The sequence below is a fragment of the Prosopis cineraria genome, unplaced genomic scaffold (assembly GCF_029017545.1).
Source record: "Prosopis cineraria cultivar Desert tree isolate PC_DT_omini unplaced genomic scaffold, ASM2901754v1 PC1, whole genome shotgun sequence".
Classification (NCBI taxonomy): Eukaryota; Viridiplantae; Streptophyta; class Magnoliopsida; order Fabales; family Fabaceae; genus Prosopis; species Prosopis cineraria.
The window spans coordinates 2,610,667-2,626,304 of NW_026555332.1; the positions used below are offsets into that span (position 1 = coordinate 2,610,667).

General features: G+C 31.6%; 2 protein-coding genes across 2 annotated transcripts; one reads left to right on the top strand and one right to left on the bottom strand.

The window, feature by feature from the left end:
- The first annotated feature begins 393 nt into the window (after positions 1 to 393).
- LOC129320232 (uncharacterized) lies at positions 394 to 8,278 on the top strand. The gene is made up of 3 exons (XM_054965566.1): positions 394 to 783; positions 5,998 to 6,724; positions 8,076 to 8,278. The coding sequence occupies exons 1-3, from the start codon at positions 394 to 396 to the stop codon at positions 8,276 to 8,278; spliced, it is 1,320 nt and encodes a 439-aa protein (XP_054821541.1).
- A 6,624-nt stretch (positions 8,279 to 14,902) lies between these two features.
- On the bottom strand, positions 14,903 to 15,385 carry LOC129320278 (uncharacterized). Its single transcript, XM_054965648.1, has one exon. The coding sequence runs from the start codon at positions 15,383 to 15,385 to the stop codon at positions 14,903 to 14,905; it is 483 nt and encodes a 160-aa protein (XP_054821623.1).
- Between the last annotated feature and the right edge of the window lie 253 nt (positions 15,386 to 15,638).

Below are 15,638 nucleotides of genomic sequence, written 5' to 3' on the forward strand. Positions count from 1 at the left end.
GGCACTGACCGAATCCGGATCATTAATTTCTTTAATATATATTATGATGGTTAATACTTTGATGAACAGTAGTAAGAAGCAGTAGGTGACATATCAGAAAGAACATACTCCAATATTATATTATCTAACTACTCATCTCAGTTAATATTGAGCTTTACCCTGTCTATTTATAGAGGGCCTTACCTTTCTCTTGTATTGTCACAAATACCACAAAACAGAAATTATCCACAGATAATTAAATTGTTAATTTAGTCACTCTTTTAATTAGTCATCTCATTTTTATAAATAATAGAGCTAAAGTCTGCTATATATATGGGACTCAAGCTTCATGCATTTCATCGCTCCCTTCATCCCACATTGAGTTTGAGCTTTCGGCTGTGTACACGCTTCAAAATGGCCACATCCAAAGTCATAGGGTTCGTGTTCATCGCTTTGCTGATTCTGGACGTGGCATTTGCTTTTAGGTCATCGCAAAAATTACAGCCATCGGACGACGACAATGATGATTCCAGTGACGACAGAGGGTCAGCTGACAACGGCAATGGGTCATCCGACGATGATAATAACGGTGATCAGTCCTGTGATGGGTGCGAATGCAATAATGGAGATGGTAAAAACGATGATTGTGGAAATAGCAGCGCCGGAGGAGGAGGAGGTGGTGGGGAGGAGGAGGATCAAATGGAGGAGGAGGAGGCGGCGGCGGCGGCGGAGGTGGCGGCGGAAGCAACAGCAACAACGGAAGGTTTGGATATGGTAATGGAAACGACAAAGATAATGGAACAGGTGACGAAGACCCACCACTTGTGTGAGGGATCATGTTGTGTATGCATGGGTCAAGTGGTTCCATGAATAAATTGATATTGATGCATATGTAATATATAAATATATATATATATATATATATTATATGTCATATATATATATATATATATATTAAAAAATAAATTGCAGTGAGTTCATCGGCTCCCTGCTCCATGCACGCACCCACCTTTGGTAATTGGTGATGTGGATATGTAATATTATTCATAAAATATCAGTAATTTTACAATTGAAACATGAAAGTAACGCTTTTGTCCGAGATACTTATATTAATTTTTTTATTTTTGTTACATATGTGTCAGATACTGTACTCCCTCCTGTTGCTAATATAAGATAAATTGTATTAATTATTCATCAATGAAAGGTAAACTTAAAAGAATAAAATAAAATAAAACGTTTCGGAGATGTTAATTCTAATAATAACCCCATGCTAATTCGTGTTAAGCTATTTTCTAGATTAATTAGTCATGTGTGCTCGAGATCAGTAATTCTCAATTTATTTATATGAAGAATGGACTTCCAGTCAAATAAGTATGTATGAATCAATTTAAATTAGCATCAGTTGCAAAAACTCTCATTTATTTTCTTTATATTCAAAAGATGAACCTGTAATGATGGGACGTGAAGTCGGAACAGTATGTACATCAAGCTACAGTATGCACATAAAGTTGCCAATTGAATGTTGAAAAAATAACAATAATTTATTTCTTATAAATTAATAACTCGAATGTGATAAAAGATTACTAATGTTTGCTGCCGTAGAACCTTTAACTTCCCAGAAGCCACTACCTCCAAAATAAATAAGGGGGAAAAAAATCACTGTTGAGTCCCACATAAAAATTCTAATCACTCAAATGTCCCACAAAATAGATCAATGATTTTGAAGTTCCAACGATTTTGGTGTTTTATTTGATCCAATAAGAATATATAATTTTGGTGTTAGATTTGATTTATGCCAAGTGGATACACAAACACGCATGATGTAATTCACAGCGTATATGCGAAACCTTGATTATTTTTAATTTTATTTCATTAATATTTTATATTATTCTTTATGGATTGATGTTTTCAATCAACTTCTTCATCGACCTTGCATCTCCTAGTGCTATATGCTTATCTTGTCATTATTTAGAGAGAGAATGACAATTATGACCCAAAGGAATGAATTCACAACAGTCAGGTCTTGGGCAAAATTTTTTGTAAAATAAATTATAAATATTACTTCCTTTGTCCCATATTATAAGATATTTTTAGACAAAATCTCACATATCAATAAATCTCATTAAATACACTTAACAACCTTATCTTTCCCAAACAAAATATAAACTTTCAAAAATGTCCATCATTTAATATATTGAAAAGAGAAGAGATAAAAATTAATTATAAAGAGAAAAAGGATAATATAAAAATCGATGCATTTAATAAAACCTTAATTTACTCAAAGTGTCTTATATTTTGTCTTATATTTTGAGATAGAAATACTTTTTCAAAAGTACCCTATAATTTAGGATAGAGGAAGTAATTCAAACAATTACAAACAAAAAATTTTATTACAAGTTAAGAGTTATATTTGATATTTATAATTAAAACTCTTAAATTTATAATAATTCAAATCAATATTTTTAACTTATTTTTTTAAAAAATTTATTGAGAAATTAACTATCGTTAATTTAATATTTTAGGACCTAATTGTTATTCTTCTTTATTTATAACTTGCGGATGAATTTTTTTTAATGTGCCAAAGGACAAAAATATCTTAAAATTTTCTCATGAGAAGCAATTCTTATTTTTTTTTGAAGCAATATCGCTTTAGAATTTTAAAAAACAGTTCAAGTATATTCCATTGTTAACTTTAAAAGAGGGAAAGTCACAATCAAGGACTTTGAAGATAATTAATTACGACCAAAATTTTAATATTATTGTGCAGGACCAAAAAACCTAAATGTAATTAAAATTTGTTATGAAAAGATAAAATTATTTTTGATGTATTTTTGTTGTGATGAGGGAATTGATTGTCATTGAAATAGGAATAAGACTCATTTTTTCCCCTTGAATGGAGCCCTTGTTCATTAGATTATGATAATTTCTCTATCAAATTAATAGTTTATATTTATTAATGAAAGAATTGATTGTTTTTAGAATAAAAATAAGATTTATTTTTTCTTGAATAAAAACTTGTTACATTGAATCAGAACAGTTGTTACTCTCTACCACCAAGTTAAATTTTTATTTATAAGAAAATTGATTGTTGTTAAATAAAATTTTTATTTAACTCAGTCCCTCGACTTTGATTTGTTATAGTTTAATCTTTAAAGTTTTAACTTAGTTATAAATTAATCCCTAACTTTGACTTTTGTAAGTTAATCCTTGAAATTTCAACCTTTTAAATATTAGTTCCTATATTTTAAAAATAAAATTATAAAAGCTAAAAATATTTTAAACTTTAATATTTATAATATTTATGAAAATTAAAAGGGTTTAATGATTTAAAATATTAGTGATAAATTTTAAATATTTTAAATCTTTATAAGTTTGAAATATTTTTAGCTTTTATAATTTTATTTTTTAAAATATAGGTCAATATTTAAGAGGTTAAAATTTTAAAAACTTAAATTATAAGAGACAAAGTTCAAGGACTGATTTACAACTGAATCAAAACTTCAAAAATTGAGTTATAACGAGTCAAAATTTAAAATTGAGTTACATTTAAGTCAAAATTATAAAAATTAAGTGATTAATTTTTCTAAGTATATGAAATACATATGAAGAGTGTTTTTATTTTTTTAGTATTTTAGTCTCGCAAAATAATATTAAAATTATTTAATCTTGAAATGTAATTAATTGTCTCTAAAGCCCTTGATTTTCCATTTAAAAAACGTTGACAGTTAAAAAGTTTGGATCCTTTGACAAAAAGATTGACACGTGTTATATGCTGAATGGTCTTCTTTTTCCTCAGGAGCGCGCACCCATGGAATTTACAATCTTTTTTGGGGGAAAAAAAGAGACAAGAAAATTCAGCAAACAAGAAATAGATGATACAGTAAAGTCCCTTTAAAAAAAAAAAAAAAGGAAGGCGCGTACTTCGAGCTATAACAATAGCAAGTTTTAAAATCGTCTACGCGAATTGGCAGCATGAAAAATCAAGGAAGACAGAGAGACATAATGACTGCATCTGGGCGAAATAGTAACGAGCAGAGCAGGCAAGCTATCACAAAACTAAGCAAACAACTGGATCATTTAAAACCTAAAACACACTTGGGCTTGGCCCATATGAGCTAGGTCAGCATCATTTCCTAGCTTTTCTTATCAAAGAGCTTCAAGTCTGGCCATTCAAGTAGGTTTTTAATTAAGTTTGGTTTAGAATCTCTCCTTCTTCTTATCATTTAATTAGTAATGATAAGGAAAATAGGTGTGGCAGATGTGAGTAAATATCTCAAATGTACAAACTCAAAAAAAGAATCTCTCCTATTTCATACTGCTACTAAAATACACTACAACATTTAAATTTTTTTAGTTTGTACATTTGAGATATTTACTCACACGTGCCACCTTTTTTCCTTATCATCAAGGATCTCAATTGCATTAGGGAAGCTAAAGAGAGATTGCACAGGAGACAATTTTCATTTTCCTTTCTTTAAGTTAGGTTATGTTAAGAATGAGGAGCAAACACTTGGAAATGAAAGAAATAACAAATGGGCAAGTGAAGTGAAATAACACACATCTTAATTCAAAATCTTATGACTTTAGTTTATACTAATCGTTATCCTTCGGCTCTTGCAATTAGGGCCAACCCAATAAATGGGCAAGAAAAATAGAAGGACATAACATCTTATATACTAATCATAATGGATAACATAATTATTAGTCCCTATAATTTTATCAAATTTTACTTTTAGTCCTTATAGTTTTTTTTCAGTTCTCATAAGGATTAAAAACTGAAAATTATAGGGACTTGAGTAACAAATATCACTCATTTTTATTGAAACTATAGAGATTGAAAACACTAAAAAAATTATAGAGATTGAAACTATAGGGATTAATGATTATATTTTTTCTATTTATTAAGTCCAACCTTTTTTGACGTGAGACTTCTCATATCAATTCAAGTCACTTACTTTTGGACAATCTAACTATAGGTTAATTGAGCTTATAATCTAACAGGTCAAACTCAAGCTTGAGCTTACAATGCAGGCATATTCCAATTTAGAAGCTTAACCTAATCTAATTATCCTATTTCTATTTAACCCTAATGAGCTTCGGAAACTCAACATATGTGAATTTTTCCTTATAAAAATGGAATTAAAAAGAATTGACAATCTATCAAGTAAACTTCTATATATCTCTACCAGAAATAAGTAATAAGCTATTAGTCTAATTTCTTGGGAATTGCATTATACAAAGAAATGAATAAAGATATATAAGAAGATGACGCTCACGTATCACCAACCACAATAGATCAGAAAAGCACTACCATCAACTAACATGCACCTTAGGTTCTTTCATATATACGTATTATGACGATGAACGTAACGGTAAGTAATACGTACGACTCAGTAGGTGACACATCAGAGGGAAGATACTCCAATATTATACATTAGCTAACTCCTCACACTCACTCGGTGTTTAGCTATACAATGCCTATTTATAGAGTCTCTTACCTTTCTCTTGAGTTATCACAAATACGACAAAACAGAATCTATCCAAAGATAAAGTTGTTAATTTCGTCACTCTCTTAATTAATCATCGATCTCATTATCAAAAATTTACTTACTTATGTGATGATTATCTCAAAGAAGGTCATATAACGAGCTGTTTTAAACGACTACATTTTCATCGTTCCTCTCTATATATATGGGTCTCAAGCTTTTTGCATTTCATCGGTTCCTCACATATCACTTTGGGTTTGAGCTTTTGGCTGTGTACTTCAAGATGGCCAAATCCAAAGTCATAGGGTTTGTGTGCATTGCTTTGCTGATTTTGGACGTGGCATTTGCTTCTAGGCCATCTCCAAAATTACGATCATCGGATGACAGTGATTCCGGTTACACATTGTCCCTCAACGGCGAAAACAACAATGGCAACGGCAACAATGGCAGCAACAACGGCAACAACAACAACAACAACAACAACAACAACAACAATAACAATAACAACAACAACAATGGCGATAATGACAAGGACAAGGGCGACAACAACGGGAAGGACAACGGCGACAACGGCAACGGCGACAACGGCAACGACAATGACAACGGCCAATGTGATGAGCCGTCGTCAGGCAATGGCAATGGAAACGGGACCAGTAACGGCAACAGCAACTGCAATGACAACGGCCAATGTGATGAGTCGTCGTCAGGCAATGGCAATGGAAACGGGACCAGTAACGACAACGGCAACTGCAATGACAACGGCCAATCTGATGAGCCGTCGTCAGGCAATGGCAATGGAAACGGGACCAGTAACGACAACGGCAATGACAACGGCCAATCTGATGAGCCATCGTCAGGCAATGGCAATGGAAACGGGACCAGTAACGGCAACGGCAATGACAACGGCCAATCTGATGAGCCGTCGTCGGGCAACGGCAATGGAAACGGGACCAGTGACGGGAATGGAAATGGGACCTGTAACGGCTCGTCCAAAGACGATGAGTCAGGCGGTTGTGAAGGAGATGGAAAAGATGATTCTGGAAATGAGTCTTCTGGAGCTGCTGGTGGTGGTGGAGGAGGAGGAGGAGGAGGAGGAGGAGGAGGCGGCGGCGGCGGTGGTGGAGAAGGGGAATTTGGCAGTGGTAATGGCAATGGATCAGGATCAGGAAATAATGGAGGAGGAGGAGGAGGAGGCGGCGGATCCAACAGCTTCGGGAGTGGATCTGGAAGTGGTAATGGCAACGGTGGTGATGAAAATGGTCAGCACAAGTAAGGAAATAGGGTTCCATCCTTGGTCCAAGATATACATATGGGTCAAGTGGTATTACAACATAAATAAAGTGATGGCGATGCATGCTTGTAATGTATATTATATGATATAATACATATTGAAAAATAAAGTGCAGTGAGTTCAGCTCCTGCCCCATGCACGTACGCATGCATGGGTTTGCTGTGATATTGTAATTCATAATATATCAATGAATATTTATTATTGAAAGCAATGTTTGTGTGGGATATCGATGTTATTATAATAATATTAAAATATTTTTCATTTGTGTTAAGCGGTAATAATGTTATTTATATATTAATCACTCTGTTCATATATTGTCGTTTATGAAAAGAAATGTGAAGTCTTCTATTTATCTTTTTTTTTAAAAAAAAAATTGACCCAAGAATTTCATGTGTGATTTTATGTTGGAATCTGTTATAGAATTCATTAATTTTTTTTTTTAAAATCTGTCATGAAAATTATTGACGTTTTCAATCTTCTTCACTTGTGCTATACTTATTATGCTTATGTAATAAGTTCTTCCATAGATTATTTTCTGTTTGTGATTTCGACAGCAATCTTTCAGATTTTAATCTTGTAATTGTGCAGTTTTGAAAAAGACAGAAGAACTAGATCTGTAGTCTAATATGCTGCTTGCGTTGTAAAATAAAATTATGATTACCAATACAATTTATGAAAATAGTGACTTGTCTTATTAATTTAAGTATGAGATATATTTATATAAGAAAAAAGATCTATTAAGATTTATTAGAGAATAAAATAAAAATTTATCAAGAAATAAAACAATAACAGAAAATAAAATAGTTATAACTAAATTAGTTATAATCAATCTAACTACACAGAATAAAATATATTAAAAAATATAATATTGTCATATGTTAATCACTCTAGCAAAAATAAAAAAATAAAATTATGATTATGTAATAATAAATATGAAAATCAATTTTGTTATTCTCACAGATGAAATAATATCTTTAATCCTTTGTAAAATTATGTCTCATTCTATAAAGGATCTTAAATGGAAATAGTTATATATCAAACCTTATATACTCTCTCTATTAAAAAAGAATTAAAGGGCTAAAATACTTTAAAAATTTTTTATGAGAGACATCTGATATTGTAAATTTTTTATTAAAGCAATATTGTTATAAAACTTAAAAAAAGAGTACAATTTTACTCTAGTAGTTTATCTACAGTCAATTGACTCTTAAATATTTTCATTGACCAATCAAGTTACAGTTGTTATTCTCAAATTTCTTCTTCTCTCTCTTCTACATGGCAAATGAAAATTCTTGTGATCGCATGGCCTGAATGTGCAGTCGTGAATACTGAATACCCAGTAACTATACAGTCTACAAAGCTCTTAGGCAAAGATAGCCACCGCTATGTCTACAAAGCCGTTCATCGAAGCCGTCCCGTCGCCATCAAGAGGCTGGCGAGGGCTCATGGTGCTGTTTGTTCTTCGACGACCCAGTTCATTGTTTTATTCGTCGGCGCCGAAGATTACGAACGAGGTGGATAATGAGATCGACATCTTGCCGAAAATTCAGAGCCCCATTTTGTTTTGAATGTCTAGAAGTGGAAAACACTTTGACTGCTGAGTAGCTGGAAGAAAAAGAGCGCCTACTAGAGGAGGTAAGTGTATTCTCTCAATGAACTAGATTTCAGCATCAGACTCCGTTTAACTTGGTTATCTGGTGAACTAGAGGGATTTTCATCATGGAGCCAAAGGGATTTTAACACTTTCATCAGGGCATGTGAAAACTATGGTTGAAATGATATAAAAAATATTGCTTTTGAGATGGAAGGTAAAAAAGAGGAGGAAGTTGAAAGATGTGTAAAGGTCTTCAAAGAGAGATATACAAAGAATTAAATGGTGCATAAAGGTATTATTAAGGTCAAAAAGTGAGAACTGATTATCTAAGCTACTTCCATTTGTTTATACGATAATCCTTAACATGTTTAAATGAGGTTTTGTCTCTGCAAATCAACTTTTTTGCTTCATTTTTCAATCGTTCTTTTCAATATATCTTTTGTTAAGTGAAGCACGAAATTAATAATATTAATGTTTTTAACTAGTTGGTTTTAAACTGATACCTGTAGATTAATATTAAATTATTAAGAATACTGAAAGAGAAGAGACAAGAACATCCTGTAAAGATGAAATTATGAAAGCCATTGGAAAGAAGTTGGACCGCTACAAGAATCCATGGCTAGAGTTGGGGATACAGTATACAAACAAATCTATAGTCAACGGATCGACATTCTAGAAGAAGAAGAGAGAGAAGAAGAAATCTAGAAATGACACATCAACAAAAATATTTAACGGTTAACTCACTATATATATATGGGTTAATGATTGATGTAAAATTACCCATTTTCTTAAACTTCCAAGGTAATAATTTTTTTTTTTGGTCAGAACTTCCAAGGTAACATCGATCCATGCTAAAGATTTAAAATATCAAATGCCTCCCACAAAAAAGTTTCAAGATATTTTTATTTTTTAATTCATTAAAATATATAAGATATTATTAATTAAATTTCATCTCTCAATAAAGTAGTTAATTATTTTCAAACTAGCATCATCTTTTTATATTTAGTCCTATTTAAATAAATATAAAGTAATTTATTTATTAAAGATACTTTTGAAAAAAATACAGTAATTATATTTTCAAATACTAAAAATATCTTATATTTTTTAACATCTAATTTTTCAAAAAATATCTTTCAATTTTTAACAGAATGGATACTTAAGATACTTGTACTAAGTTCCAATTAAATCAAAACATGTAGCTCTTTTATAAATAAGTAAAACTTATGTACTTAGCTTATATACTTAATATATTTTTATTCAATTAAATCATAATAAGTGAATTTTAATATATATATATATATTAATGATATTAATGATAAGAAATTATTATAAACTAATTCACTTTTCTTATTGAATAAAGCATATTAAATATACAAGGCTCATTAACTAGCTAAATCTTACCCAAAATTATATATATGATAACTTATTTGAAGTTATGCTGCTAAAGAAGTTGAGGCCACATACCACAAAAAAGGTTTATATATAATCCCATTTATTAAATGGTTATATAGAAAACAGTTATATAAATATAAGCGTGAATTTGAAAACCTTTATTAAAAGGTTAAATTCAAAACTGTTTAATAGTTCAAGCAATTATTTAACAGTTAAATAATGATTGAGTAATTTTTTAACTTTTAAATTTTTAAAAAATTTAAAAACTATTAAATGATTGTCCCTACAGAATTCTTTAGTAGTTTAAATAGAAAATTGTTGAGTATTTATTTTTAAAAATTAAAAAGACCCTCCATAATTGTTTAAATCTAATGGTGGTTGTTGGAAAAATTGTTAATAAAGACTTAACCAAATTTAAGTTTGTTGAAAAGGACTTAAGAGAAATTCAAAAGTGAGATCTTTCGCTGGCATTAATTCAAAGTATCAAATGACCATAATGTCCTGACCAAATTTTCTCCTCTCTTGATCTCTTCTCTTCATGCCTATTGTGATCCTGAAAACTTCCTCTTCTCTCCTTAGTCCTTAGTCCTTCATCTCCTCCTTCATACTTGATTATTCATCTCCATCCTCATCTCCTTCTTCTTCCTCTTTGAATTTGTGCGGAAGTCAAAGAGCAAAAATGGCATATCAATGACGTCTAGGTTTTCTCTAAAAGCAAAAGGCAAGAAGTCTAATGTTGTAACTGCAGGCCTTGATGGTTTCACAGATCACTTGGTCGAAAAATCTCTTCTCTTAGAGCTCATTAGCGTCCAGCTTGGTCCTAGTAACTGCATTTTCATGTAATCGCACAGATCTTTTAAAGTAAAAGTTTCGTATATTTTTTGAATTCGTAAAATTCAGATTAAGCATACTTTAAGAAACTTCCTAGATTATTCTCTCAGAGTATCATATCTTTCATTAATGAAAATTTTGGATTTAATTTTTTTGCACTGAATGATTCAAGAGACAAAGTCATGTAAGCGAAAAAAATGGAAATTAGACAGTGGTTTCCACTAGGCATCTCTAACTTGTTTCTCAAAAAGAAAAGCAAATTAGAATTCAAGCATAGCTCGAGCTACATATCTTAAACTTTTCTTTAGACGAAGTCATGGTTCAAGCATAGCTGCAATTTTTGTTCAGCTTGTTTCCTAGAAAAAAGCAAATTAGATAGTGGTTTCCAGTAGATATCTTAAACTTGAGAGTATACTCTATTTTTTTAATAATAGATTATATGCTGATTTAACTATTAGACAAAACATATCTTTCCTAGTGGAACAAGATTAACTTGATCAATGGTCTTGAGTTGTTAGTGTTTCACATCTAAATATAACTATTTGTGCATGCTGGTTTGCAGAGATTTGAACTTCAATAACATCATGGGACAGATTCAAAGGTCACTTTTCAATGTGAGTTTATTATTATACTTGTGATATATATGCCATACCTAAGTAATTAAATTATTTGATCATCTCTCATGCTTTAATAATTAGATTAAAGCATGATTTTCCTTTCTCTAATTTCAGGCTTCTTGGAAATTATCGGGCAATATCCTTTGGGGTACTCTATGGAAACGTTTTTCTCATTTCTTAACTCAAGTTTCCCAAGAAGTATAGTAGTATTCTATTTTTGTCCAACTTTTATACTTCCTACATCTTTAAGCTCAAATTAAACTTTTCTCTACTCATGTGTTAGTTGAGATCACATGTTTTTTTTTTTTGTTTGCATGTAATCCCTTCCACTTGCCTCTTTTGTCGGTATGAAAATTTCTACAAATTAGTTAGTGATGAGTCTTTACATGTCCTTTATGAATTGCTTACAAGTATAATCATTGTAGCTTCAAACAATATGCTTACAAGTCACTGGAGTGCAATCTCAAGAAGATGGTACCAAAGGATCAAATGATGAAATCAAAAGGAGTTGATCGATTCGCAGTCATGCAAATTGCTTGGCGATGTAGAATCCTTGGTCCAATTAAAGTAAATGAATGATTTGTTGGAGAACAATCTAAAGGCTTTGAAGAATGAACACTGCACTACTTATATCTTTATTTGTAGTTGATTATGTATTTTATCTTATCATAATGTAATTATTATGTATTTTCCTATTAAAATGTAGTTTATTTTGTTAAGATATGTAAGAACATGTTATTGTGTAATGATAAATGAATTTTTGAATTCAATTTGTTGCTCCAAGTATTATCTTGCTTATTATAAGTATGATACTATCTGAATATACATTTGAGGATCCCATTGAAGTTGTTTAGTATGAGTTGTTTCATATTTCATAAGTTTCACTGTGTTTATAGAATAACCATTTGCATATTTGACATGTTGAGAGTTAAGACTAATTAATTGTAATTGCTGCAAAATCCATATAAGATATAAAATTCTTGTATTAATTCAATGTTAATAAACTTATTCATCAATTTATAGGCTATAATCCTCTTCAATATTTTTTCATGCTTAATCTTCCAAGGATATATATTTTTTAGAATATCCATATGTATTTTTATGAAAAACAAGGAAGTTTTTAGAATAATTATTTGCATTTTTCAAAATATCTATAAGTGTTTTCATGAAAAATGAGTAAATTTTTAGCATAACTATTTTTTAGAAGATAATTGCATCCCATTAAGATGTTTGCAAATAAGGGAGAAGACTAATTGCATATTATTCAAGTCATATACACCCATAAGAAAATGGCCCTTTTAGGAAGATCTATTATATAAGACAACTAATTATTTACATATATGAAAGACTTTTGCATATGAGGAGAGTCTACTTCATATATGGAAGACCTTCTATATATGTGTGGAAGCATTCTCGTTTAATAGAAAATAATTGCATTTCATTGAAAATGACTACATATAAGGGAAGACCAGTTGTATATCCTCAACGCCATTTGCACCTATAACAAAATGGACACTTAAGAAAGATTGTTGCATATGATGACTAATTACTTGCATATATAAAAAACTTTTACACATGAAGGGAGCTTACTGTGTATATGAAAGACCTTTTGTATATGCGGATGTATGGAAGAAAATTATATTTTGTTAATGATTAGTCACATATCGTGGAAGATAGGTTGCATATGTTTTTAAAGGTATCTATAAGAAAATTAGTAAGGGATATTCAAATATGCATTAGTGATATTTGAATCTATGAAAGAAAATTACATTTCATTAAAGATAAGTTGCATATCATACAGACAAGTTGCATATGTTTTGTTGAAGATGATTTCCATATATCATGGAAGAAACATTGTATATGACATGTTGACACCGAAAGACCTCATGCTTTAGAGCTTAATAAGTTGACACCAAAGGATCTTGTTTCATATATTGACATCAAAGGACATTGTGTTACATATTGACATTTAATTATTGATAGCCAAGGACCTTGTGCAACATATTGACAATGAATGACCTAGCTCAATTTTTGTTTTTTAATCATTTAGGGCATTATGTCATTTAACCTTCACCAATTATTGACAGCAAATGACATTTTTTTTCCAAAACAATCCCAAGTCCTTCTTTGCAATTAGATTTCTGCTGGAGTTTTTTTAGCAATTTCCCCCTTTGTTTTGCTACAAACACAAGCCTCAACTCTTCTTCCACTTCCTTCCCACCCTTAAATCCTCTCTAGTAGTGTGAACTCTGAAGGTCGACCCTCTAGCAGCCTCCTGATCATATCGTTACTTTCTGATTCTGCCATCCGCGTTCTTCGACTAGTCGTGCAACGAAGTCCCTAGCTGTGCCATCATTCACAGTACTGTTGATTTCGTAAAGCTGCTCTCTAGAGATATTCTGTTTTCAAAACCAAGTCCTATCGAGTTGAAAGGAAGTATTGCTTGATAAAGCATTTTGAGTAGATTATATTCACAAACTTTTTTTTTATATATTTTGATTGGGTTGGATAATTTAGGGAATGTTGTCGATTGAGAATTTCTTTATGATTTGGATAGTTAATTTTTGCAACACCAACTTAATGTCTGGTCATCGAATTCTTGTACATAAGTCTTTTTGTGGGATGTTAAAAGCAGTGAGGAGATTAAGTGAATAGTTTTACAACCCCCTCTACAAGCCCGTCTTCATCTTGTTGATTCCTCTATAAACCCTTGTTTTGTTAAAAAAAAGTTTCAAATATTAATCAGTTATTAAAAATAACCGATAAATCAGCCCCACTTATTCAACAATTGTCCAATAGAACCATTAAATAAATTTCCCTTATTCAACAGTCATTTGAAAAAAATCATTTTATATACCCTTTTACTAAACAGTTAAAAATTGTTGAGTAAAGGTTTGGGGAATATACACAGCCACTTTGTTTAACGATTAAAAACTATTTAGTATAGCTAACAATAACCGTTTAATAAATTCTTTTTTTGTTGTAACGCCAAATGTAAAGCACTAATACTTCAAATTACTTCACATATTCATATTAATATTATATTTGATATCAATATTTGTTGATACTTCTTTGATACGTATTTGTAAAGTATCAAAATATTATTTTTTAATTTAAAAAAATTAATTTTTGATACATATATAATACTTTTATATTACAAGTAGATGCTTCAAAGAAACAAGTTTCTTGTGCAGCATTACTCTTCATCACGTTGTGAAAGGAATTAGAGGAATTGTGAAGGGAAAAGTCTCTGATCACTTTTGTTTGGTTATATATCTGCATGCAAGCCCTACATCGCTATACAAAATATATTTTGCAGCCATTTATTTTATATAGTGGCTAATTATTTTTAAAGCAAATTAAAGAATTTTGAAATAGCTCTTTATTATATTATATTTAGACCTATAGTTATCATCATTATATAAATCTACTCGATGTCAAAGTTATATATATATATATATATATAGCTAGCAAGCGGCATGTTCCTTATAAAGTAGATTTCTCAAACACTTGTGAAGTGCAATCACACCAATACAATGCATACGTGCATTAAGCAGGATTTACACATATATATACTCCCCACAAATTATTTAGTTTAGTTCACACACACAGAGATATAAAATAATATAATTAACATGAATTATAATTAACTTATTGATGAGATCCGACCCGCTTCATATCTTGGCCCAAGGTTGGAGCCCCACTTCCTTAATTACTCCGAACCGCCTTTGTTAGGACTCCCACCTTTTACACCACCAACACCGCCTTCCACATGGCCATGCCGACTTCTCGCCACGACCTTAAAGTCACTATCTCCACCTCCGCCGCCGCCTCCTCCTCCTCCGCCGCCGCCTCTATTTCCTCCCCCTCCACCACCACCACCTCCTCCTCCTCCACCTCCACCGAACCGCGAGCCATACCGATTTTGACAATCAACAGCTACAACTCCTTCACCATATCCATTACCAGTGCAGGGCGTCCCCCTGCGAGCTGAGGATAATCGACGACGACGGCAGGATCCACCGACGGAGGATGACGATGTCGACCAACTGTAGCCGGTGCCAGACAACGATGACGATCCAATGGCACTCGATGATGGTGATCGTTGGGATGACCTAGCTGCAAATGCCAAGTCCAGAATCACCATCAGCAAAGCAATGAACAACAACGAACCTACGACTTTGGAGCTGGCCATCTCAATTCTCAAAGCGAAAAGCTCAAAGCACTCGATCGAGGCACTACGAAATGCATGAGTTTCATATATATAGGAGACTTTAAGTCTAGTTTTTCCTCTTTACAGAAAAAAAATTCAGATTTAAGAATTGGTCATGAGCTTCTTCAACACAATCTATCATACGAGTAAATTTTCTTTTGGAATGATAGATATTAAGAGACATGATCGACTCCGTTAACAGTTTTGTCTATGTCAATCATTTCTCTATATAGTC